At 62.4% G+C, this 25,389-nt stretch overlaps 2 protein-coding genes across 3 annotated transcripts in view; one reads left to right on the top strand and one right to left on the bottom strand.

The window, feature by feature from the left end:
- The window catches only part of BRF1 (BRF1 RNA polymerase III transcription initiation factor subunit), a 56,227-nt gene that overhangs the window by 15,264 nt on the left and 15,574 nt on the right, over positions 1-25,389 (top strand). The window contains exons 3-5 of one of the 2 annotated variants that reach the window (XM_058740505.1): positions 5,622-5,795; positions 16,932-16,963; positions 19,585-19,657. In XM_058740505.1, the coding sequence (XP_058596488.1) occupies positions 5,622-5,795; positions 16,932-16,963; positions 19,585-19,657 (279 nt within the window). Of the gene's footprint in view, positions 1-5,621; positions 5,796-16,931; positions 16,964-19,584; positions 19,658-23,631; positions 24,968-25,389 lie in introns of those variants that run through there. The other variant, XM_058740506.1, reaches the window with a different exon arrangement.
- BTBD6 (BTB domain containing 6) lies at positions 21,091-23,314 on the bottom strand. Its single transcript, XM_058740515.1, has 4 exons — positions 22,807-23,314; positions 22,631-22,721; positions 22,373-22,491; positions 21,091-22,244 (listed from the first exon to the last, which is right to left on the bottom strand). The coding sequence occupies exons 1-4, from the start codon at positions 23,187-23,189 to the stop codon at positions 21,212-21,214; spliced, it is 1,626 nt and encodes a 541-aa protein (XP_058596498.1). The 5' UTR covers positions 23,190-23,314; the 3' UTR covers positions 21,091-21,211.

Genomic DNA, 25,389 nt, shown 5'->3' with positions numbered 1-25,389 from the left:
GGCTTGAACTCACAAAATCTGAGATCATGACTTGAGCCAAAGCCAGATGCTTAACTGACTGAGCCACCCAGACATCCCATGAGGTTTATTTCTTTTTATTTTTAGAGAGAGAGAGAGAGCACAAGTACAAGCAGGGGAGGGGCAGAGAGAGAGGCTGAGAGAGAATTCCAAAGCAGGCTCCACACTGTCAGCACAGAGCCTGACGCGGGGCTCGAACTCACGAACTGTGAGATCATGACCTGAGCCGAAATCAAGAGTCAGATGCTTAGCTGACTGAGCCACCCAGGCGCCCCCTCTGGGTTTTTTTTTTTTTTTTTTTTAATTCTTTTTAAATGACCTCTGGTCTCCCAGCAGAGTTGCAGAGACAGCCCCGAGTGTGCCCGCATGGCTGCCCTAATTCGGACATCTCGCTTGGCCTGGCTGTGGGGCTGGCCCTTGTCCCTGGTCTCCTCCTCTGTGTGACCATTTCTCCCAGCTAGACGCACCTGGAGAGTGCTGGCCTGTTGTAGAAGCCGCCGGGGTTGGAGCTGGCTGTGGGTTTGGGGTGACTCTGCAGAGGCGGCCCCCCTGTCCTTGCCCCACACCAGGTGTACCTGGCCTCCCGTGACTGGGCGCTGGCCATCTGGGCCCCGAGGCTGCCAGGTTCCTCCCTCTCCTGTCCTGTGCCCCGTAGAGATCAGTCCCGAGGGCCATGCAGCGCCTGGCGGGGCTGCAGGGAGATGACATCCCGCTGCCCCCGCGACACTTGCTGTCCGCTGGCCTCCTGCACCGCCCGCTGGGCCCCTCCCTCAGCTCTGTGCCTGCCGGACCGCTGTCCTCCTTGTGGGGTCCGTTGTCCTCGTGCCGCGTCCTTGTTCTTCCTGATGATCCCTCCCGCAGGAGTCCACCCCCTGTCTGGAGGGAGAGGCCTCTCGAGCCAGCTGCGAGCCCCCTCCCCACCCCGACCCCGCCGGCGGCCGCTCTTCCTCCACTCCCGAGCTCGCTGTCGAGGTCTTTTATCTGCGTCCACACGGCTCCCAGTTGATTTTGAGTTTGAAAAAAAGTTTAGTGATCGGTTTTTAATTTCCCAGGGCTGTGTCTTTCTTTTAATCTTTTAACTTTTGTAGGGAGCATGTGCGCGTGCACGTGGGGAAGGGGCGGAGGGAGGGAGGGAGGGAGGGAGAATCCCAAGCAGGCTCCGTGCTGTCGGTGCTGAGCCTGACGAGGGGCTCGATCCCACAGCTCCGGGATCATGACCTGAGCCGAAATCAAGAGTCAGATGCTCAACTCTCTGCGCTCCGCTGGGAGGACCGAGATCTTTGTAATATTGGAGGAGGCCGTGGGCTTCACAGGCCTTATTCCGTTACCGGTCGGCTTGTGGAGCTTGGGGTTTCTTCTCCCTTTTGTTGCCGTTTTCCACAGAGGTCAGTGATCGCTAGGGTCCGCTCTAGCTCACACACACAAGTCTGAGGCTGAGCCCTTCGCCTCTGTGGCCGCGCAGGCCTCTGGCAGCCCCCTGCAGCCCGGATCCAGTCACAGGAGTCGGTGTGACCCCTGTCCCCGCGGCACCGGCCTGACCTTGGGGCCCGGCTGGCATCGTGGAAGTCCTCCTGGCCTTGGGGGTTGGGAGGTGGAGGCACCCTGTGGATGGAAGGTGTGCGGATTCTTGAGCCGTTCGGAGTCAGACCCTCCCGCACGTTCTCCGGGGCGCTGGCCCTGCCCCGGCCCTGCCCTGTGTTCGTGTTCCTGCCCTCCTGGCCGTTGGCGTGGGCCGGGAAGGATGCCGTCCCGCCCCCGGCTTGAATGGAAACGCGGGCTTTGTCTCACAAAATGCCAAAATTTTAAAGGCACCTGTGTGCTAGTGTGTTTCCTTTTTTAAAAAATTTTTATTTGGGGAGAGGGCGGAGAGAGAGAGAGAGAGACAGAGAAGGTGAGAGAGAGAATCCCGACAAGGGGCTTGATCCCGTGGCCCTGGGACCATGACCTGAGCCGAAGTCCGACGCTCACCTGACCGAGCCCCCCGGGCGCCCCAGGTGTGTTTACTTTTAGCATTCGTTTATTGGGAGGAAGCCTAAAGGGAAGAAGCTGTGGTTCGTTGATCAGGAATCGGTTGTACGCAAGTTTATGCTTACCGGCATCGTTGTGTCTTTGTGCTGGTGTCCCTGCGTCATGTGACTTCTCAGTCGGCCGTCGTGCTGGCTGACCTCGCATGAATTAAAAACTCATTGTTGGGGGGGGGGGCGGGGTGAGTGGGGAGTGACTGCTAATGAGGACAGGGTTTCTTTTAGGATGATGAATTGTGAATATGCCAGAACCGTCGAATCCTACTTCGGTGAGAAGATATTACAGTGTGTGAATTATGTGCAATGAAGCTGTGATAAGATAACGTATCACAGTAGTTCTGTGCCCCCAAGCCGGCAGGGAGTCCCCTCCTGCCCGCTCTGTTCTGAGAGCACACCCCCCCCCCCCCCACCCCCGCCAAGCCCCACAGAGCCGGCAGGTGGGGCCCCTGCTGCTCTGTGTTGTCCCAGCGGCTCTCCTCGCCTCCGGGCTTGCTGGGCTGAGTGTGAGCCTGCCGATGGGGGGTGGCGCTAGGCCCTGCTGCCCTTCTGTCCAGTCAGGGCCGTGGCCCTGGGGACAGTGGCCCTGATCCCGTGTCGGTTCAGCCGGAATGGAGGGCTCCAGGCAGGGCGGGGGTGTGCCACCGGGAGGGCGTGCTGACCGTCGGGTCCCCCTGCTGCCAGATCACATGCCGGATGCCAGCTTCTCGGGGCGCTGGCTCCCCAGGTGCCTGCCTGTGGCTGGCGGTCGCCGTCAGCAGCATGCCTAGGGTGGGCGGGCCGGACCGTGAGCCACACAGCCCTCGCCTTCCCCTTGCCAGACGGCGGGGGGGGGGGGGGGGGGGGGGAGGGGGGCGGTCAGCACTTAGCTGTTCGTGGGTGAAGCACAAGTCCCTGGCTTCTCTCCTTGGCCCAGCTCAGGGTGGCCTTTGCCAGAAGAGTGGGTCTGGGGAGCCAGCAGGTGTTAGGTGGAGTGGGGAGTCTGTGTGGCGGCCGGGGTGGGTGGACAGCCCGCCACACTGCAGCTCTTGCTATGTCCCTGCCACGGGCTCCGGCCACACGGCCCGCGGTGACTTCTCCTGTGCCGGCACATCTGCGTCCTCTCCCGTTGCTGCTGTAGCTCGTGGGATGTGCTCGTCCAGGAAGAGGGGTGTGTGTGGACTGTGTCCCAGACTGGCCGACGTCCCGGCCATCCCGTCACCTGGCAGCCCCCGGCCTCCCCGAATCTGCCTGCTGCTGCTCCCGCCCTTGCACGATGGCACACGGCAGGCCGGGGCAGCGACTGTTGGTGGACAGGCTGGCGGGGAGGCCAGCTGGCCCTGCTGGGGAGGCCGGGCAGGCACGAGCCAGCCTCCTGGCTGTCAGAGCAGGAGGCCAGTCCGGGGAACTCAGCTGTGGGACAGGGGTGTTCCCGTGGGGGCCCACGGCCAGTGGGCAGTCTCGTCTGTCCCTGTCAGGAAGCCGTGTCTGTGTGGAGCATGTCCCAGGGAGCAGCCCCAGGCTGGCCAGCCCACAAGCCTTTTGCTGCCACCCTGAGCACAGGGGCCTCGGGAGGAGTAACTGCTCAGGATGCAGACCCTTGCTCTCCAGGCGCAGAGCGGTGACGGTCCTAGGGACACTGGGAGAGCGGTGACAGTCCTAGGGACACTGGGAGAGAGGTGACAGTCCTAGGGACACTGGGAGAGAGGTGACAGTCCTAGGGACCTTGGGAGAGCAGTGACAGTCCTAGGGACACTGGGAGAGCGGTGACAGTCCTAGGGACACTGGGAGAGCGGTGACAGTCCTAGGGACACTGGGAGAGAGGTGACAGTCCTAGGGACCTTGGGAGAGCAGTGACAGTCCTAGGGACCTTGGGAGAGCGGTGACAGCCCTAGGGACCCGGGAGAGCGGTGATAGCCCTAGGGACCCGGGAGAGTGGTGAACAGTCCTAGGGACACTGGGAGAGCGGTGACAGTCCTAGGGACACTGGGAGAGAGGTGACAGTCCTAGGGACCTTGGGAGAGCGGTGACAGTCCTAGGGACCCGGGAGAGAGGTGACAGTCCTAGGGACACTGGGAGAGTGATGACAGTCCTAGGGACACTGGGAGAGTGGTGACAGTCCTAGGGACCTTGGGAGAGCGGTGACAGTCCTAGGGACCTTGGGAGAGCGGTGACAGTCCTAGGGACCCGGGAGAGAGGTGACAGTCCTAGGGACACTGGGAGAGCGGTGACAGTCCTAGGGACTTTGGGAGAGTGGTGACAGTCCTAGGGACCCGGGAGAGCGGTGACAGTCCTAGGGAACCGGGAGTGCGGTGACAGTCCTAGGGACCCTGGGAGAGCGGTGACAGTCCTAGGGACCCGGGAGAGAGGTGACAGTCCTAGGGACCCGAGAGTGTGGTGACAGCCCTAGGGACCCTGGGAGAGCGGTGACAGTCCTAGGGACCCTGGGAGAGCGGTGACAGTCCTAGGGAACCGGGAGTGCGGTGACAGTCCTAGGGACCCTGGGAGAGCGGTGACAGTCCTAGGGACCCGGGAGTGCGGTGACAGTCCTAGGGACCCTGGGAGAGCGGTGACAGTCCTAGGGACCTGGGAGAGCGGTGACAGTCCTAGGGACCCGAGAGTGCGGTGACAGTCCTAGGGACCCTGGGAGAGCGGTGACAGTCCTAGGGACCCGGGAGAGCGGTGACAGTCCTAGGGACCCTGGGAGAGCGGTGACAGTCCTAGGGACCTGGGAGAGCGGTGACAGTCCTAGGGACCCGGGAGTGCGGTGACAGTCCTAGGGACCCTGGGAGAGCGGTGACAGTCCTAGGGACCCGGGAGTGCGGTGACAGTCCTAGGGACCCTGGGAGAGCGGTGACAGTCCTAGGGACCTGGGAGAGCGGTGACAGTCCTAGGGACCCGAGAGTGCGGTGACAGTCCTAGGGACCCTGGGAGAGCGGTGACAGTCCTAGGGACCCGGGAGAGCGGTGACAGTCCTAGGGACCCTGGGAGAGCGGTGACAGTCCTAGGGACCTGGGAGAGCGGTGACAGTCCTAGGGACCCGAGAGTGCGGTGACAGTCCTAGGGACCCTGGGAGAGCGGTGACAGTCCTAGGGACCCGGGAGAGCGGTGACAGTCCTAGGGACCCTGGGAGAGCGGTGACAGTCCTAGGGACCCGGGAGTGTGGTGACAGTCCTAGGGACCCTGGGAGAGCGGTGACAGTCCTAGGGACACTGGGAGAGCGGTGACAGCCCTAGGGACACTGGGACAGTGGTGACAGTCCTAGGGACCTTGGGAGCGCGGTGACAGTCCTAGGGACACTGGGAGAGCGGTGACAGTCCTAGGGACACTGGGAGGGAGGTGACAGTCCTAGGGACCTTGGGAGAGCAGTGACAGTCCTAGGGACCTTGGGAGAGCGGTGACAGCCCTAGGGACCCTGGGACAGTGGTGACAGCCCTAGGGACCCGGGAGAGCGGTGACAGTCCTAGGGACCCTGGGGACTTCACACCCGCGCCCACATGTAAAGCTTGGAACCCGCAAAAAGCGAACTTAAAAACGTGGAAGGGAAAGGGTCGGTCTGTCCTAACCTTGGGAATCCGTGGTAACGTCTCTGTTGTATCCTAGGGAGGCGTCAGATCCATCACCTGGGGAACCAGCTGCAGCTGAACCAGCACTGCCTGGACACAGCCTTCAACTTCTTCAAGATGGCCGTGAGCAAGCACCTGACCCGCGGCCGGAAAATGGCCCACGTGATCGCGGCCTGCCTCTACCTGGTGTGCCGGACGGAAGGCACCCCGCGTATCCTTTGGTTTGGGGGCCTCTCGGAGGAACCCCGTCTCGGCGCTCTCTGGGTTGGCCTCCCTCCGTTGGGCTCAGCGGTTGCAGTATCCTGGCGCATTTCGTGGAGGCACCCTAGTGGGTGAGCGCAGGCCTTCCTGGATCGAGGTGGCCTTCCGCCACTTGGGAGGGTAGGCGCCCGGCCCGTTGGCCCCCGGGGAGGACAGAGCGCACTCCGCCGTCAGGCCAGTGATCCGCCCCCTCGGGGAGGACGGCGGCGTGTTCTGTTACTGCGCTGAGACCGACCCTGCAGACGCTTCTGCGTGCCCAGACCTCAGTGCGTCGCACCCCCTGGAAAGCCCTCCCGGGGCCGCTCGCCCCCACCCTGGCTGTCCGCCCTCCCTGTCTGCCTGTGTGTCTTTTCCACCATCACTCGGCTCCCTTGGCCCGTCCTGCGTGGGACCCCCGCTCCTGGTCCCGTGTCCTTGTTTCGAGATAGCACATCCCCCAGCGGCTTCCTGCAGGTGGTCTCCCTTCTGCCTGTCCTCTCGGGGACGGCCCAGCGGGCTGCGGGTTGCACATCGGTCTCTGGAATGTGGACGGTGGTGCCCACCGCGCTCGGGCGCCCTGACCCTTGGCCCCGTGCGTGGGGCCGGTGTGCGGTCCCCTGGAGGGCTTAGCACCTCCTCACTGTTCTCTCTGAGCTGCGGACCCGGAGCCCCTGCCGCTCGCGGTTCCTTCCTTGGCGTCACCCTCGTTCCGGGGGTGGCCCACCGCCTGCTTTCCGGCGTTCTCTTCCTTCGTTCCCGCTCACTTACCTTCCGCTTTCCCACCGGGCTCCTCTCGTGGCACGTGTGTCCCCAGTGGATTCCTGTCCGTCACAGCTGCCCTCACGGGCGGGGGGCCCCAGCCGCGGCTCCCGTGAAGCAAGCATGGGCTGCTGGAAGGGTCGTGGCGTGCGTGGCTGGGCCTGTTGGCCGCCGTTCCGATCGGGTAACCCTCAGCACCGGAGTCTTTCACTGAAACGTCCTAAGGTCTCGGAAGGTTCTCATTCCAGCATACCACGTCGAAAGCACGCGCATGCTCTGAGCGGGCACGGGTCTCGGGTTCCCAGCACAGCGCCCCGGCAGAAGATGGTGTAGGCGCCTCGCCTGCGTCCTACCCTGGCCCCCGTGCACCGAGCAGCGAGAGGCCCGGCCAGCCTAGCTCTGAGGAGGGCGGCACAGGGGAGGCGCGTGGAGCTCCAGTCGGGCTGGCTCTGCGTCTCCGGGAGTATGGAGCGCGGGGAGCAGGGCGAGGGTGTGCAGGCCAGGCTCCGGGATCTGTCCCTCCCCCACCGCCCCCACCTCCGGTCCCCGCCCCAGTCTGGCGAGCAGAGAGAGGCATCCTCAGAGGTGCTGGCCCGTGACCCCCAACGGGAGAGGCCACGGGGTCAGGGGGGCGGGTGGGAGGGCCGGTGGGGGGCGGGGGCGGGGGCGGGGGCGGGCCGGGGTAGAGCCAGGAGAGCCTGGGGGGCGGGGGAGGGCAGAGCCGGGAGGGGGGGGGGGGACAGAGGCAGGAGAGCAGGGTGGGGGGTGGGCTGGGGCAGAGCCGGGACCAGGGGAGCCGGGGAGGGCCAGGACCAGGCTCCCTTGCTGTTGCCAGATCAGGTGTGACCTGCGTCCCTGTTTGTCACGCACGCATCCGCGGGAGCTGTTGCCGCCGCAGCGGGTGTTGAAGCCTGTGACATTTACCGGGTTCCAGCTGAGCTGCCAGCAGGCCTGTATGTGAGCGGCTGGCTTTGCGCCACGACTCCGGGTGTGCCCACGGAGGCTTCTGTCACTCGCGACCTGCCCCCACCCACAGGGGCCCCGGGTGGGAGGGACAGATGTGTGCGGATCGTCCCACGGCCGACCGCGCCCTGCACACGGCCGCCTGCAGACCTGTCTCCTCTGCCAGGCTCCAGACCCCTGGGGCCTGTTAGTAGCGGGTTTGGTTCGCAGGCCTGGGCTGGGTTTCCAGAGCCTGACTGCTGTGACTCCGGCCACCCTGTGTCCCCCTCCTCACGCCCAGCTGAGGACCGCGTTTCTTGCTTTAGAGGGCGGTGCAGTCGGAGACTCTCCCTTCTGCCACGGGCCCCCCAGCCCCCCTTTACCTGCTTCCCTCTGCCCCTCCCCCTGTGTGCCCAAGGGCAACCAAGGAGTTGAAAACATGTTTTTAAATAGCTCTTTTCTAGACGAGTTTTAGGTTCACAGTGCAGCTGAGGGGAAGGTACAGAGATTTCCCAAGTGCCCCCCGTCCTCCCCCAGAACGGACCCTCCCACCAGATAGTGCGTGGATTACACTGATGGACGCATCAGCACTCGGCGTCCGTGGCTTACCTTGGAGCTCACGCTTGCTGTGGTGCCTTCTGTGGGTTTGGGCAGACGTGTAGTGACACGTGTGTGTCACCGTGTAGCCTACAGGGAGCCCGTGGTCGAAAGGAGGCCTTGGGGTGGCTGGTTGGCACGTATCGGAGGGTGGCCGGCATCACCGGGCACCAGAAAGTCGCAGGTTCAAAGCCACGGTAGGCTGACGTGAAGAGGGCGGCCCGCCCCCGGTGTCTGTCGGCTAGCCAGGGGGCTTCGGGAACCCTGGGGACCGTCTGCCGGTGTCAGGTGACACGGAGCGCGTCCCCACCCTGGGGCCCAGCTGTCTTGCCCGGCTCGGTGTGCAGGTGCGTCCTGGGTGGAGGCCGGTAGCCTCCCCTCCTGGCTGCGTCCATTGTGGTGGGGCCTCTCTGTGGGCAGAGCTCTTACTGAGGGCCACCTTAACATCTTGTCCTTTATGGCTGATTTGTGCGCCTGTTTAAGAGGCCTTTGTCTGTTCCACATCGTGGAAATACCCTCCTGGTGTCCCTTCCCGAAGCTTTTGGTTTTATGTGTCCCCTTGGAGTTTGGGATTTCTGTGGGGCTGGCTTCACTGTGTTGTCTGTGGTGAGGAAAGGGTCGGGTTCCTCTCCACGGGGCGTCCAGCACGCGGCGCACGTGGGCCCGATGCTGGCGTCTCCGAGCCCTTCTCTGGTCCGCTTGCCTGTCCTGGGCCGACCCCGGGCTGCTAGAAGCTGCAGGTTTGGAACAGTCTGAGGACCCCGCGCGTGTCAGGAGGCCTCCGGCTCCAGCTGTGTCAGCGTCTGCGCTGTGTGCGGCCCTCTGTTCTTCTGCGTGAGTTTTTCGAGCAGCCCGTTTCCGTGAAAAGTCTTCTGGGATTTTCTGGGCTTTATGGATCAATTTGTGGGAAATTGAAGTTGACGTTCGTTTTAACAGTACTGAATCTTCCAGTCGATGAATACCCCTGTTTCTTCCAGTGTTTTGTACTTTCAGGGATGCTTTGTTATTTGAGGAGGAGGCCTTTCCTGTCCTTCGTTAGATTTGTTCCCAAGTCTGTTTTGCGCTAACGTAGATGCCGTCTTGTGTGTGTACAAGTACAGTTGGGTTTGTATGCTTTAAAAAAAAATGTTTTTTAATGTTTACTTATTTTTCAGAGAGAGACAGAGCGCGAGCCGGGGGGGGGGGGGGGGGTGGCAGACAGAGAGAGGGAGACACAGAATGCGAAGCAGGCTCCAGGCTCTGAGCCGTCAGCACAGAGCCCGACGCGGGGTTCGAACTCACGGACCTGAGCTGAAGCTGGACACCTAACCGACTGAGGCACCCAGGCGGCCTGTGTATATGTTTTTTTTTTTTTTTTTTTTTTTTTTTTGGGACAGAGAGAGACAGAGCATGAACGGGGGAGGGGCAGAGAGAGAGGGAGACACAGAATCGGAAACAGGCTCCAGGCTCCGAGCCATCAGCCCAGAGCCCGACGCGGGGCTCGAACTCACGGACGGCGAGATCGTGACCTGGCTGAAGTCGGACGCTTAACCGACTGCGCCACCCAGGCGCCCATGTGTGTGTATATGTTTTTAAGTTTACTTATTTATTCAAGCAATCTCTACACCCAACCTGGGGCTCGAACTCATGACCCCAAGATCAAGAGCTGCGCGCTCTTCCAACTGAGCCAGCTGGGCACCCTGAGATTTGTCTCTTGACATTATGTCCACATCTACAAGATTCAGTTATTAATCTTACGATTTGGCTGTTGGGATCTCTTGCCTTTTTAACCCACTCAGTTGTGTGTGCGGCACCTTTTCTTTCCTTCTATTTTTTTGGGGGGTTTGATTCACTATTTTTCTAGCTTCTTGAGACCGATGCTCAGGTTCTTGATTTTAGTCTTTTTTGTTTTTCCTAATAAGAGCCTTAGAGACTGTCCCTTCCCCTCCAGGCAGATTTTAATTACATGGCGCAGTCCTGATGTGTCATTCAGAGTTGTGTTGCCCGTTTTGACAATGGTTGGGGGTTTTCTCCTTACCTTTGGATTATTGGTTTGCAGCGTAACTGTGTGGTCCGAGGACACTCACCGAGCGCTCCCCCGCTCCGGCGCTCCACGGTGTGTGCACAGCTCAGCGCACGGTCTGCTCTGGTGGGGGTGCGTGTGCGTTTCAAAAGAATGTGTGTCTGTGGTCGTTGCGTGCGTTGGCTGATTGTGTGCCTTGAATCCCTGCTCGTGTCTGCTTGTTCTGCGGGACAGTTACAGCCTCCCGCCGCCCCTGTGGGCTGGGCTGCGACTTTCCCCTTGACCCCATCAACGCCCGTCACATGCCGGAGCTGCGTCGTGGGGAGGGCGCAGACCCACCTCTGGGGGATGGGCCCTGGATGCCACGGGACGCCTGCCTGTTTCCTGAGCGCTTCTCCCCTCAGTTGCACCCTGTCTGATGTGCCGCAAGTGGACCTGCTCCCTTCTGCCTGGTGTTCGCGGGGTCGATTTCCATCTTAAAATTCACTCCTTCCTGATACGTTTAAGATGTGTCTCTTGTGAGCAATGTAGAATCATGTGTTTTTCTCTGATTTTTTAATTCAGTTTTGAAATGTTTTTTGTTGGAGAATTTCATCCATTTACATTAAATGTGCTTATTGGTATATTTGCATTTAATTCCACTACTGGTTTTCTGTTTGCTACATTTGTTCTTTGTTGTTTTTTTCTCATGATGTCTTAGAGAAATCAAGTATTTTCTTACTCTAGTTTCCTTTATTTTGTAAATTTTTTTAATGTTTGTTTTTGAGAGAGAGAGAGAGAGACAGCAAGAGCGTTTATGCACGCACAAGTAGGGGAGGGGCAGAGACAGAGGGAGACCCAGAATCTGAAGCAGCTCCAGGCCGTGAGCTGTCAGCACAGAGCCTGACGTGGGACTTGAACCCACAAACCGTGAGATCATGACCTGAGCCACAGTCGGCTGCCTAACCAACCGAGACCCCCAGGCGCCCCCATACTATTTTCCTCTAAACACCTTGTCCATTATGCATGTGTTTGTCATTGTTTTGCCCGCTAGCCTAGGTTATGTGCCCCTGTGCCTCTGACTTCTCAGGTTCCACCTTAGACTAGGGTACCAGTACTCCCCAGGCACGCGGACTGGCCCAGGCGTCCCCGTGGCCACTGCTCCCACTGCTGCTGGAGGTTAGCGCTCATTCAGATTTCCCAGTTTTGACCATTCCCTTCCTGTATTTCTCTGCATCATCTAGGACCATTTTCCTCCCGTCTTAGGAACTCCACTCTTATTTTTAGTGTGTCCGCTGGAAGGAAGATTCTCTCTGCTGCTGTTTGTGTGAGACATCGTTGTTTTTATTTACTTCTTTTTTCAAATGTTTATTTTATTTTATTTTTATTAATTTTGAGAGAGAGTGAGCCGGAAGGGCGGGGTGGGTGTCTGGAGAGAGAGAATCCCGAGCAGGCTCTGCGCTGTCAGCACAGAGCCCAACACGGGCCTCGATCTCACGACCATTGAGATCATGACCTGAGCCCAGATGAAGAATCGGACGCTTACCCGGTTGAGCCCCCGGTGCCCCCAGAACATGTTTATTTTGAAAGCTGTTTGGGTAGCCTGTAGGTGTTTCCTGCGGCCCTCCCGGGTCATCCCTGCCCACCGCCGGTCAGGGCTGGTCACTGGTCTGCATCATCTTGTCTCTGTTTCTCAGGGCAGCCAGCCCGTCGTCCCTGCTTTTAGGGAGTATGTTTGTCCAGCCTAGTGTCCGTGGGGCGTCTCTAGAATCGGTGGCATCATGTGTTTTATGTGTCCCAGGGGGGTCTGAGGCCGCGTCCCATCCCAGCTGAGGTTCCCTGCATCCTCTCGTCCCGTCTGGCCTTGGGTCACATGCACATCTCACGTCCCACCTTGGGTTCTGCATCTTCCCTTCTGTTTTGTATTTTTCTCCTTCTTCTCCTCTCTCGGTTTCAATCTGAGTGTTTTCAGTAACCTACCTTTGGATTCCCTCAACCCTTCCTTTGCTGTGTCTTACCAGGTATTAGACCCGTCTGGTAATTTCTTAATTTCAATTACTGTTTCTCATTAGATTCTAAGTCTTTGGCGAAGTGGCCCATCTCTGTAGTTACACAAAGGTCTTTAGTAACTCCCATCAGTAGGATCATCGGTGGTTCTGGTTGTACTGGTTTGGGGTATTTGGTCATGCCTGTTCTCTTGTTTGGCAAGTTTTTATTAAACTGATAGATACTGTGTTTGAGAACTTGAGGGGCTGTGGGCAGTTGCCCCCTGAGGGGGTTTGCTGTCCCCGGAGGGGCGGCCAGTGTGGGGAGCAAGCCCTGCTCCAGCAGAGGCTGGTCGCCCGGGGCCCGACTGCCAGCCTCATTTGGTCGACCACCTCGCCAGGTGCTGCCTGCCCTTGGAAGTGCCCGGACTTAAAGTCCACCTTCCTCCAGGGGGCGCCGCGCTTTGTCCCGGGGCAGCTGGTCCCCTGAGCGGGAGCACGGACTGCTGGCGTGGCCCTCCTTCTTTTGAGGGTCTTCCCCACAGCGGGGCTCCCAGTTGCTCCCCTGCCTTTTATCTATTTTTCCGCTTGTTCCCCACCCCCAACCACCGCCGGCTTCCGAGCGCCGGGCCCCTGGGTGCGTTTGTCTCCAGCCTGTGGGCACGCCTTTCGACACTTAAGTCAGGGCCTGCTCCTTCCTTCCCTGGGCTGTCCGTGGCTTTCCCCGTGGCACAGAATCCCTGTCCTCCGTGGCCAGCAGGCTGCAGCTTCCAGCTCCTGTCTCCCTCGCCCTCCCTGTCTTCCCAGCCACAGCAGCTCCTGGCTGCCACTCCCTGTGCCTCAGGTGTGCTGACCTCCTCCGAGCTCCCAGTCACAGGTGCCGGCTGGCCTGCCACCAGCCAGTGGGGGAGCAGGTACCTCCCGCAGCACAGAGGTGGGCACGGTGCCTGAGTGCAGACCGCGTCCGGGGCCTGTGCTGCTCAGCCCCTCGCTGAGCCTGAGCCCTGGGCACATATAGGTGTGCTTGAACCAGGAGCTACCAGCGCGGGATAGACCATCTCAGCATGGTTGGGGAGGGAGCCGAGACCTTTGGCCCGGGCCGGGGCGGGCTGGGGCGCGGGCCTGAGCTCCGCACCTCCCTGGCACTGGGGGAGGCAGGGCCGGCCTGGAATCTGGCCCTGGGCCCTTCCCACACCTCTTCCGGGCAGGCAGCTGGCACAGGCCGTGGCGTGGAGCTGGGAGGGTGGGCTGCGGGCACCTCCAGAGTGTGGGAATGTCCTGCAGAGTGACGATGACTGCCCGTGTCAATTATTTGAGGAGTCGTGTACATAAGGGAGAGCCCACCACAGGATGCCTCGGCCTCAGGCTCAGTGGGGGGGGAGCAGGGTAGGCGTGCGGGGACCGGGCGCTCAGAGCCCTGCAGGGCACTTCCGTCTTTACCAGGCACAACTCTTCAGTGGATGGGGTGTTGGGTGTTCCTGGTGGCCCTTGTCCTTCGTGGGGCGTGGCTGTGAGCTCCTGTCTAAGCAGGAGTGTGTCGGGCTCATAAATAATCGCCTGGGGAGAGATCAGTCAGGGCCAGAGCCACCCTGCAGAAGGGGGTGTGGGTGGACGGGGGGACAGGGGGTGGGTGCCGGGCAGGCCGGCCTCCGTGGGGCGGACGCGTCTGCTCCTGGTGCGGAGGGCGCCGCTGTCCCCGGCCCCCCCCCCCCCCCACCCCCGTCTGTCCCTGCCGGGGCCCGGGAGCTGCAGTGCCGGTTGGGAGCTCTGCTGCCCCGACCGTTCCCGCCGCCGTGAGCTGGAACTGTGGTGTCTGTGCACGTGCTCACACCTCCCGTTGGTCCGCATGCTGATGCCATTTTCCTGTCTCTCTTTGGGCGCCCTGAGGAAACACTCCCACCTGAGGCCGTGTAGACAAACGTCATGGTCTTTTAACTGTTTGCTCTGCCGTCATTAAATCTCTGTAAACTTTCCCACTTACTGAAAACGGGTCTGCGTGTAAATCGAGCCTCATCTGATTGTTCTTCCGGCACCGCGCACGCCAGCCAGGTGGTCCCGTCCCTCTCATGATGGATCCGGACGCCGGGGCGTTGCTGGCCCAGCGTGGGCCGCCCCACCGTGGCACTGGAGCCCTCTGTACACGTCCTCAAAATCCTCTGTGGGGCCACGGGAGCGCCGGCGTTTTGGTCCGTGCGGACAGTGTTTGTATTCGCACATCTCTTCGCAGGCTGACGCCCCAAGCTGGTGCTCCCTGAGCGCAAGTGCCACCTAGCAGAGCATGTCAGGGACCAGGGGAGGCCGCCAGGCTCCAGGCCACCGGAAGGTCTGCTGACCTTTTATGATTCCAGCACACGCGAAGGGGGGCTGGTGCCCCTGTGCCAGGAAGGTGGGGGGGCGCCGTCCCGCAGGCGGTGCAGACACAGGCCCGCTGGCCGGCCAGATGAGACTTTCCAGAGCCACGGCACATCCCCACGTGCGCCTCAGCCGGGCGACCTGCTGTGGGCCGGGCCCCGAGGGCACTCACGAGGACAGCGTGGGCGCCCGTGTGGGGAAGCACGTTGTTCCCGCGGTCCTTGCTGCCCGGCCGGCGAGCACCGGCCGCGTGTGCGCGTCTCCTCCGGTGTCACGAGGAGAGCAGCCGCGTCTCCTCGGCTGCGCCTGGAGTCCAGTCTCCTGTTTGAAACACACACACTCCCCCAGGGTTTGCTGCGGGGATCGCGCTGCTCGGCCCACGGCAGAGGGAGGTGCAGATGCCCGCCTGCCCCCACGCGCCCTTCGGCTGCCAAGTCATTGACTGACCGGATCTCCGTGTTTGTCTGTGTTTCTTTTTTTCCCTTGGAGGGGAGATTGGCATAAAACAAAACGCTCGGGGGTTTTGACAGACGTACGTCTCTGCAGCAGGATGCAGGGCAACCTGGTCCCTTCTGGTCAGGCCCCCCCCCCCCCCCCGCCGCCCCCGAGGCACCCACTGAGGATTCTCACGGGCTAATTCGGCTTGTTCCAGACGTCAGGTGAAGGGAAGGCCTCTTCTGTAAGGGTTCTGTCGCTAGGCGAGCTTGTGGGCCTGCGCTGTGGCGCACGCTCCGTGTGGGAGTGCATGCCCCGCCACGGCTCTGCCGGGGGCGGTCGTCTGGGCTCTTCTGGCCTTCTGGCCGTTTGTACGAAGCCCTGTGTGGATGCGCATCCACATGCTGTGAGCGAGAGCCTCGCCGGGAGGAGCCGGCCGGAGGCGGGCGCGGGGTCAGCCTTAGAGGAAGCCGGCCGGCCTCCCGCCATCGGGCCGTCCCGCTGCGCCCCAGCCCGCAGAGCGCGTGAGGCCGGCATTGGGTGCTGGGGGGGGGGGGCACTTTGTTCGCCTTTCTCTTGCGAGGTCTTTCTTATGTGCTTATTGGCTCTTGGCTTCTCCCTGTGAAGTGTCTGTTCAAAACTTTTACTCCTCTTTTTGCTTTTGTTTTGTTATTACTTTGTAATAGATTTCATTTTTCAGAGCGTTGTAGGTTAAGGAAAAATTGTGCAGAGTCCCCCATGCGCCTCTGTCCCCTCCCCCGCACCCCTGCATTTCCCTGTCAACACCTGCATTAGTGCGTAGACACCTGCGAAAGTCACGGCTGACGGCCCAGCGTCACGTCGTCCTTACCGCAGGCCCGCGCCTGACACCAGGGCTCGCTCCCATCACGTGCTGTGGTGCCTTCCGTGGCTCTAACAGGTGTGCGGTCAGTGCCGCGTGTCCGCGACCGGGAACGTCACATGCAGTGGCTTCGCCGCCCCGGACGGCCCCTGTGCTCCACCTGTGCGCCCCTCCCCCACCCGGGCAACCTCCCACGCCTTCACTGGGGCTTCTCTGGGGCTTTGCCTTTTCCGACCGTCACGGACCTGGAGTCTTGTGGTTCCCGCCTCTTGGCTCGGCTCATTTCTTGTGTCCTTTTTGGTGCCACGGGTCACCGCTCCCTCCTGTAGCTCGACTTCCTTTCCTCTCCCGGTCTCCCTTCCTCCCCGGCCTTCTTTGCTCCCGGCCTTCCCTGGTGTATCCCGCTTAAGGGTGTGCCTTCAGAGACTGAGAAACCCGGTGCCTTTTAGTCAAGGACCTTAAAGGTGGGGGCGGGATGTCTGGGACCTTGTGCAAAGCTGTGGCCTCGGGGAGCCCTTTCTTCTTGATGTATTGGGCCCGGGGTTACCCTCCCGATGCCTGGTCTGGGCTCTGACTCAGCACGTGGGGATTTCTCGTCCTCACCTTCTCAGAGCCACAGCAGACCCGTGAGTGACATGGAGTTTCTCTTCTCTTGACGAGCCGCCCTACTCGGTGGCTTGTGTTTTGTGTTTTTGTGTACGTGTCCAGCTGAGTTTCATCACTTAGGACATAATCTGGTGACTCTTTAATCACCTGCTGAGAGTGAGCACAGGTCCCGTGCCAGAGTCTCCACAGCTGTCCCCTCAAGCACCGGCACTCTGGAGGTGCCTGCCAGCCACCAAGGGCGGGTGGCCCTCTGTCCACGTGTCTGTTCCCCAGGAGCCACGAGTCGTGGGGCAGAGGCCACACGTAGTGCCTGGGTGGCCGTCAGTAGGTGCTCGAGGGACAGACCGAGCGTCGTCACGTGCTTCTGGGCTGTGCCACACGGGGGGTGGGCCTGTGAGGACTGCATTCACGGCCCCTCTCCCCCTGTCCTGGGAGCGGTTCACAGAGGTCTCCATGAGCAGCCCCGATGCCTCACTCCTCTCGATCCATGCCGAGCTTAGATTCACGACAAGGTCCGGTGGCCGGGTGTATGGTCGGTGCCTCTGGGAGGCTGTCGGGTAACTGGGGGTCCATGGCTTGAGTGCACGTGTTCCTTGACTCCTGCCACAGACATGCTCCTCGACCTCAGTGATCTGCTCCAGGTAGACTGGTTTCCTTCCTGAGCCCTTTTCCCAAGGGAGGCTGGGACTGGGGCATAGGATGCGCCAGGGTGTGGTCTGTTTCAGAGCTGGGAGGGGGCAGTAAACACGGGTCACACTGTGGTCCTGGGAGCCCGGCGGCCTCGGCCTCAGAACCAGTGGGGAGACCCAGGTGTACTCGGTCTGAGACAAGGGAGATTCTTTAAAACGGGGGGGGGGGGGGGGGGGTGTCACGGCACAGACGTGTCCACGGTGTGAGGGTGTGTGCGGGGCGCTCATGGATTCCACGCCTACGCGGAAAGCGTGGTCGGGTCCCGGTGCACCTGGGCCGCAGGGCCCCCCAGTGCTGACGAGGCTGGGCTTCCACGAAAACCAGATGCCACCTGTGTGTTCGCCGTCCTAGCTGTCCTCGTAAATGGCGTCTCTCAGGAGTCCTCTGAGATGCTCTGGCCGAGCTAACAGTCATCTGTTGGGATCGTGGAAATGGAACACTGCACGTGCGGTACCAAGGGGGCGGGGGGGGGGGCGGGGTGTGGCCTCACGGGCCGGTTCCGTCCCGGGACTTCCCACAAAGGACGGAGTGCGTCTGGTGTAGGGCAGATGCTCAGAAGCCCTTAGGCAAAGCCTGGATGGGTCAGGGTGGTGTTCTGGCGGTTTCTTGCTTCACACCGTTGGATATGGGAAACCAGCACAGGGCCAGACAGAAGGGGTGCGTGTTCTTGCTCCTCCGGGCTGGACCAAGGCCCCGGGGGCAGCCGCTGCGCCGGCCGGCTGAACCCACACAATTTACTGTGAGCTTTTATTGCCTGAGATGGAGGGGTGTGCCTCGGGCCCCTGGGCCAGCCTGCTGGGTGGGTGTGGGGGGACCTGGGCAGAGCCGGCCAGTACCCCCAAGCCGGCCCCAGGCTCTGGGCCGCGTCCCTTCCCATCAGCGGGGTCTCCCTGGGGCCGGGACGGGCGCAGCACACACAGGACGTGTTTGTGTGCTTGTCTGTGGGTGTGGGGCAGCGTGTCGGGTGAGGGTCTCGCCTGGGGCTCTGGCTGCGGGGGGCTGACACGGGTCCTCCCATCCGTTCTTGTGTGAACGCTCGCCGAGTGGACCTTTCTCCCCGGGCTCGGCCCCCGCTCAGGCGTGGCTGGTACAGGAGCACTCAGGGCCGTCTGGGCGGAGAGCCCATCTGCCAGGTGGACAGGATGGGGGGTGCTGGCTAGCCATGCCCGGCTGTACCGGCCGCCTTCACAGAGACAAGCTACAAACACCTCAGAGCTCCTAGTGCGTGCTGGTGCACGTTAGCGTCTGTGGCAATAACCGTGTGTGTTGTGCGGGTGTGGCCTTTCAACAATTTGACTTTCCATTTGAAGTCTGTTCAGAGGACTGTTTCCTGCAGATCTTCATCTGCTCGGGACACAGGCAGGGTGGGAGGCGTGAAGGGGGACCGGCGGGTGCTGCAGTGGGAGGAGACGGTGAGGGGGACACTGAGCTCCACTCTGCTCCAGACGGGCATGAAGTCAGGAGGGTCAAGTTGCAGGAACTTGGGGGAGCCCAGCAAAGGCTGGGGCGCTCATAGAACGTCCGCACACACGGACACACTGAGACGTGGCACGCGTGGGCAGGCTGAGGGCTGAATCCCTTCGGAAGGCACGCTCTGTGAGCTGCCAGCCCTGCGAAGGGGGGCTTCTCCCAGGAGGAGGCCTGGATGTGAAGTGCAGGTCTGCCCAAGCTGACACCTTCCATGTCCTCTGAGGGGGCTTTGTGCCATCCCTTAGCGCTCCCGGACGGCCGCAGGCACCTGCCTGTGCTGCCTGAGAGGCCTTTTCTGGTGTCCCCTTGGGCACCGGCGAAAGGGCCCTCATCCGGGCCTTCATAGGCCAGGCTTGATTAGGCAGACAAACTCCCTGGGGAGACCAGAGACAGAGGGCCAGGGCCAGGATACTGAGGCCTGAGAGTCCCAGGGGAGGGGCGGGAGGGCACCAAGCCTGAGCTTTTCCCAATTCTGCACCCCACCCGAGCGGACCGGCTTCTTCCATGCCTGTGGTCAAGCACCCCTCAGAGGCCCCCCTCCCACAAGGTGCCCAGGCCAGCACGGGGCAGGCTCTCAGGGCGGCCGAGGCCCAGCCGCACTGGAGGGTCGCGTCCAGGAGTACATGACTGGGTGCTGCGGTTGGTCAGGTGCTGGGCTCCACAGCGAATTTGGACTCGAGGTGGGAGTGGGCGGCGTGTCGCCGAGATCTGCGGAGACCCACGGCCACGACTGAGCTGCTCCCGGCGAGGGGCCGAGGCCATGGCTCCCGGGCCCGTTGGGAGCACGGCATGCCGTGGCCAGCAGGCCCCGAACGTGCGGGCGCACGCCACTCTGAATGACACACCTTGCACTCCGTGTGCTTCCGCTTTGCTGTCTCTCAGGCAGCTTTTTTCCTCAGCAAATCGCCACTGCTGAGACGGTGGTGGGGCCTGGAAAGCTGCCTGGGGCTGGGAAGCAGGGCCCTGGGCTGCCGTGGGCTCATGGGGGCTGGCAGGGAGCCTTACCAGGGCTCTGCGGACTCAACGACGAAGTGCATATTTTAAGAGAAGAAAGCAAACGTTTCCTAAATTGCTAATCTCAGTAGTGGTTTTTTCATGACAGGTGAACGTTTACGTGCTGGGGAAGACCTTCCTCCTCCTGGCGAGAGAGCTCTGCATCAATGCGCCAGCAATAGGTATGGCGGGGCCGCCGGGGGGGCGGCGGGGGGCGGGTGGGGGGCGTGCTCGGACGGGAGGCGGTCACGTGCGGGCATAGCAGCTCCGCCAGGTAGGAAGCAACCCTGTCCGAGGGCAGCCCGGAACCCCACAGCCTGGGGGTTACCCCCGGTATAAGACCAGAGCGCCCTGCGGTTGTGGGTGAGCGTGCAGAGAGGGAGCGGTGCTGCTGCCTTGGGGGCCCGCCTGCCTCGTGAGAACAGGGCTGGAGGCAGGTGCCTCAGGGAGGCCAGGACCCCTGCAGATGGAGTGCCGCTTTCCTAGCCACATTCCGCCTTCACCGGAGCCTCACCAAGGACTGTTTTCAGCCCGCTCGGAGGGCTTGCCCCCGATTTTGCCCACGGAGGAGGCGCAGTGTGCGGGGCCAGGCAGGGCGGGCTGGGGGCGCGGTGCTGGGTAACCCACGGGATGGTCCTCTGAAGCCGGGAGGGGCCTTGCAGGACAGGCCCGGAGGCCAGAAGGGCTGCTGGATGGAGTAGCCACACAGCTGTGGCTCTCTGCTCCCAGCCCAGACCCTCTCCCGAGAGGCCACATTCCTGTGGCCAGTGACACAGTCCCTCCCTGTGGAGGCGAAGATAAGGTTTTTTCCAGAAACAAAGCAACCACCAATAGAGTGTGTGGCCTGGGAGAATAGAGACAAGGGGCTCAAAGAGCCTGCTTGACCCCAAAGCCCGCCTGGGCAGGGGCCATCCAGGGCCTGCCAGGGAAGCTGCTGCCTGAGCCTGAGGCAGGAGATTGGCGCTCAGGGTCTGGAGGCGCGGACCCAGCAGAGAGCCCCACTTTACCCCCCTCAAATCTGAGCTTCACAGCAGGGGTTTGTGTGAGAGGCTACGACGCTCTAGGAAGTACAGACGCAAGCACACACCCAGCTTTTTCCAGAGCCTTCTAAAGCAATAAGCACGCCCTGGTGGTGGCAGCCCGGCTTGCCAGCAGAGGGCACGCTCAGGGACAGACGGGGCCTGCCAGGGAGGCCGTTCGATTCTAACCAGCACGGGAGGGTCTGCTGTGTGCTAGAAGGGAGTCCCTCTTCACAGACACGTGGGAAAGCGCGTGCCCAGCTTAACGCTCCCTTGGACGTTCATCTGCCGGTGGCTCTTGTCTTGCTGAAACTCTGAGACCCGGCTAGAAAGGCTACGTTAGGTGGCTTCTTCCAATTTTGGTTTTGAAGGGAAGGTTTTAGGTTAAGCGTAGTACCACTCTGAATTTGTGAGGGTGGGAGCCGGCGAAGCCCATAGGGCACGCAGCGTGGGCACCACCGGGAGGGGCCCGAAGCCTGTCTCAGAACCCCGGAGCCGCCCAGCGGCCCGGACTCCGAAACCTGGGCGGGGCCGTGGCTGTGCAGCACAGCCTGTGCGTCCCCGCTCTGGCCGCAGCCGACCGCGTACAAGAGACGTACAAACTAAGCAAGGTCTTTAATGACGTCAGCGAGGCAGTCGGCGGGGGGTGAAGGGGTAGCACGGCCTCCTGCACGTCCCTTCCCCTCCCAGCGCCCCTCACGGCGTACCCGTGCCACCTCAGGCATAGAAGATGAGCTCTGGGATCTGCCCACCCTGGACCCCGGTCCCGTTGGTGCTGTCCGAGGAGCACTGGAACTGGAAGGTCACCTTCCCGCACTGCACTTCCGTCATGCCTTCCTGCCCAAAGTAGCTGAGCTCGCTGCCATCCAGGACAGCGCTGGCTGTGTAGAAGGTGTCCTGCTCCACCTGCACGGGGTGCTCAAACCAGACCGAGAAGGTGTTGCTGGAGCCGTCCGAGACAAACTTGGTCAGGTTCTGAGCCAGGACCACCCCCAGCCGCTTCAGTTCGATCTTCACGCTGTACTCGGCCTTCCCGGAGCTGGAGCCGTACAAGCCCAGCCCTGCCACGAACACCCTCCGGTCCACGGCAAACTGGATGCTGTCACAGCGCCCGCGGTAGCGCCACTGGTTGCTGCGGTAGGCGGAGGACTGGAAACGGTGGCACCTCTGCGGGGCGAGGCCCTTCCTCTTGGTCAGCGGGAAGCTGAGGAGGGGCTTGTTGGCGGCCGTGTACCACAGGAAGATGCTGTGGGTCTCCTCCAGCGTCAGGATGTCCGACTGGGCCGCGCCGTTGGCGAACTCCTCCAGGGTCATGGTCGGAATCCGGACCAGGTAGAGGACGGGCCCCAGCACGTGCCTCTTGTTGCGCGGGGTGGCCGGCAGGCCCTGCCTCTTGCACTCTGCTTCCGCCCAGCTCAGGACGGCCTCGAAGACCACGGCCTCCTTGGCGTTGAGAGCTTCCCGCGTCACGATGATCTCCAGCGTCTGCCAGTCAATCTCACAGAAGCCTTCAGACCTCAGAGCCATCTCCGCCTGAGCATCGATGACCTCCCAGCAGCGCTGGGTCAGCTCGGGCTCCTCAAACAGCCGGCTCTGGGACAGCAGGACGCAGGCGTTTTTGGCTTCCAGGCTGGTCTCCAGGAAATTAACACAGGCTTTAGCTAGTGCCGGCACGATGTACTTCTTGGCAGCATAGAGAGTGGCCAGCACCGTGTCGGCTTCCAGATCGATCTCGTCACTGTACATGTACCTAGGTGGGGCGGGGACCGTGTCACAGGCTGCGTGGGGCATGCCCCCAAGAAGCTGCAGGGTGCCCGCTGGCGGCAGCCAGGCAGCAAGGAGCCACCCCCTCCTCGCGGACTCGTGCAGCAGACTTACTTTAACAAGATTAGGAAGGCTGCGGGCTCCACGTCAGGGATGTGGATTTCTGACTTAACTTCTGCCAAATCGCCATAAAACATGGCATAGAAGACAGAGCTCCCAACGGCCAGGACGTACTGTGGATGACACAGGAGCTGCCCTGAGCCCCGGACCCTCCCTGCTCCCAGCGGACGCCGCACCCGGGGTACAGGGCAGCCCCTACTCAGGCGGTGGGCAGTCGCCTCTGCGGGCTTACAGGGCCAAGCCTCTACCAACCTTGTGGGCGGGCACCCTGCGGGCCGCTCCCGGGGGCCCCACGATGAAGTGGACGTCAGCCATGAGCTCGTTGTTGAACATCAGCGCGTTCCTGCAAAGGGCAGAGGCACACGGCTCGGGGGTCGGGCCGGGGCGCGGGGCGCGGGGTGCGGGGTGCGGGCGCGGCCCGGGCTCACCTCTCGCGCAGGGTCGGGTGGAAGGACTGCCAGTTGGGACTCTCCAAGTTGTTGTTGTCGGGCGCGGGCGGCGCGGGCGCGGGCGGCGGCGGGACGGGCGGCGGGGCGCTGGGCGGGCCCTTCCTGCCGGCGGCGGCGGCGGCGGCGGCGGCGTTGCTGTTAGCGATGTCCGTGGCGGTGGCGGTGGCGGTGGCGGCCGCGGCGCCGGCGGCCGGGTACAGCTCCGCGGCCATCTTCGCGGGCAGGGCGGCCTCCGCGCGCGACGGTGGCGCGCCGTGCACCCTCGCGCCGCGCCGGGGCCGGGGGGGCGGCTCTGCGAGCACCAGGAGCGCCGTGAGGCACTGCGCCACCCGGCCGTGCAGGCAGGCCAGGGGCAGCAGCATGGGGTCGCGGCGGGCGCTGCTGCCTCGGGCCGCCCCGCCCCGCCCGCCGGCCCGCAGCCCGCAGCCCGGCCGCAGGGGGCGCCGTCCGGCCCACCCTCGCCCCTGCCGCCGCGGCGCCCGCGCGTCACGTCGCGTCACGCCGCGTCACGCCGGCCCGGCTCCGCCCCGCCCCCTCGCCGACGGCGTGCGCGGCCTGAGCCGCCCCGCCCGCTCGCCGACGGCGTGCGCGCGCGCGCGCGCGGCCTGGGTCCCGTCCCCGCGGGCTGTGGCTGGCAGAGACGGCGGCGCAGGCGCAGGCGCAGGCGGGAGCGCTCGGGGAGCCGTGGCTCTGCGCGCAAGGTCCGCGCTTGGTGGCCGGTGTCTGTGCGCAGGCCCGGGTCTTCCGTTTTCCGCGTGCCGGAGTTCGGCTGCGTTGCGTTGAGGGTTTGTGCGTGCTTGACGCTCGCTAGCCGGTCCTTCCCAGATGCGGGGTCCGCTCTCCTCCGGCGCGGCTTGCCGTACCCGCCCCCCACCGAGGCCCGAGGCGGGTCCGGGGATGCGGGGGCGGGGGGCGCCAGGCCTTGTCCCTCCCGCGTGGGGCCCGTCCCCGCGCCGCGCCCCTGTGGGCTGGCGTCCACCCGTCCGTGTGGACCGTTGTTTCCCTCCCGCCTGCAGTGCGGGCTGCTTGCTAACTAAACGCGGGGGTCTGGGGGCTTACCTAGGAGGCTGCGCCTTACTCTCCGCGGTTTGTTCGTGTGCGTGCCTGCCAGCTCGCACTCTCCGTCCTGGGAGGCCGCTCTCGGGGTCCCTCGTGGGGGGGGGGGCGCCTCTTTCCGTCCTTCCCCCCCCCCCATTCTCAGGTTGGGGAGATCTGGCGGAATCTCACATCGCTGTGGGTTTAGTGTCTCCTCTTGGCGCTTCTCACCAATCCCGTCCATCCTGCGTGATCTTCTGTGAGCTGCTTTTCTTTCCTTCGTAAAGTCTGCCTCTTGGCCCGTTTCACTGCCCGTGCCGGGCTGGTGGCGCCGCACAACCTTTGTCACCGGCCCTGGGGGAGAGGGTTCAACCTACCCTCTCCTGCAAATTGTCTGTTTTCCTGGACTTGTTGAGGTGTCCTGGTACCCTCCCCCCCACCCCCCACCACGTGCCTGGGCAGTCGGGAGCTACAGCACACTTGGCCATGGGCTCCGTTTTGATTTGGTTTGTGATTTGGTTGCTGAAAAACGTATTATTGGGAGAGAAGAGACATCTTATTTTATTTTTAAGCCTATGTTTTTGAGCAAGTGAGAGTAAGTGCACACATTGGGGGGAGGGGAGTGAGCAAGTGACTGGCAGAGACAGGGAGGGACAGAGAATCCAAAGCAGGCTCCATGCTGTCAGTACAAAGCCCACCAGGGAGCTCCAACCCACAATATGAGAGATCATGACCTAAGCCGAAGTGGGATGCTTAACCGACTGAGCCACCCAGGCGCCCTGAGGGAAGATACATTTTAAGAATTGATGTTATTGTTACGATTTGGAACTGTTTTCGTTAGAACATCAGAGCTAGAGGTGAAAACTTTGACACTGGTTAATTTCTGAGGTAGAGAGCTGAGCTTAAAAACTACTTGTAAAAGATTGGAGACAGATGTGCCAGAAGATGGTGGGAGGGCCTGGGCTGAGGTGGCAGGCAGCGGCTCTTGGTTGTGCTTTGCCACCAGAGTGCCACCAGCCGTCCAGCCCCATGTGCCCAACACAGGGAGCTGTTACCACTGACTCGCCTTTCCAGAGACTGCTCAGCGCCCCGGGCCTCTGGAAAGGTAGGCCAGTAGCCGCTGCTCAGCAGCACCCCCCTGTGGTCAGTGTGGGAGGTGTCACTCTAGCCCTTGGAGTCCTTGGGGACCCAGACTGCCTCAGGGCCAGCTGCCAGTCTCTGTGTTTCCTTATGTGAGCCAGGACTGGCGGAGGATGCGAGGGGGTGCTTATAAAGGGGGTGCGGGTAGGCCCTCATGGGGCTTCCAGGGATCAGAGCTCAGTCACGTAGGCCCTTGTAGATGCAGGGAGGCTGGGAGAGGGATGGGGCCAGAGCCCCAAAGGAGGGTGCTTGGTTGGTGGACGGCCAGGGTCACCTGCTAGTGCCGCTGACCAGTCCCAGGATCTTGCCGGTCTGCCCTTCCTCCTCCTCCACCCTCTGACCGCACATGCCTGCTTTCCGGCTCGCCCGTGGCCCCCTCAGGCCTCA

The sequence above is a fragment of the Neofelis nebulosa genome, chromosome 7 (assembly GCF_028018385.1).
Source record: "Neofelis nebulosa isolate mNeoNeb1 chromosome 7, mNeoNeb1.pri, whole genome shotgun sequence".
NCBI classification, from domain to species: domain Eukaryota; kingdom Metazoa; phylum Chordata; class Mammalia; order Carnivora; family Felidae; genus Neofelis; species Neofelis nebulosa.
Note: the sequence above shows the minus strand (reverse complement) of the source record. Positions and strands in the feature narration are given on the sequence as shown.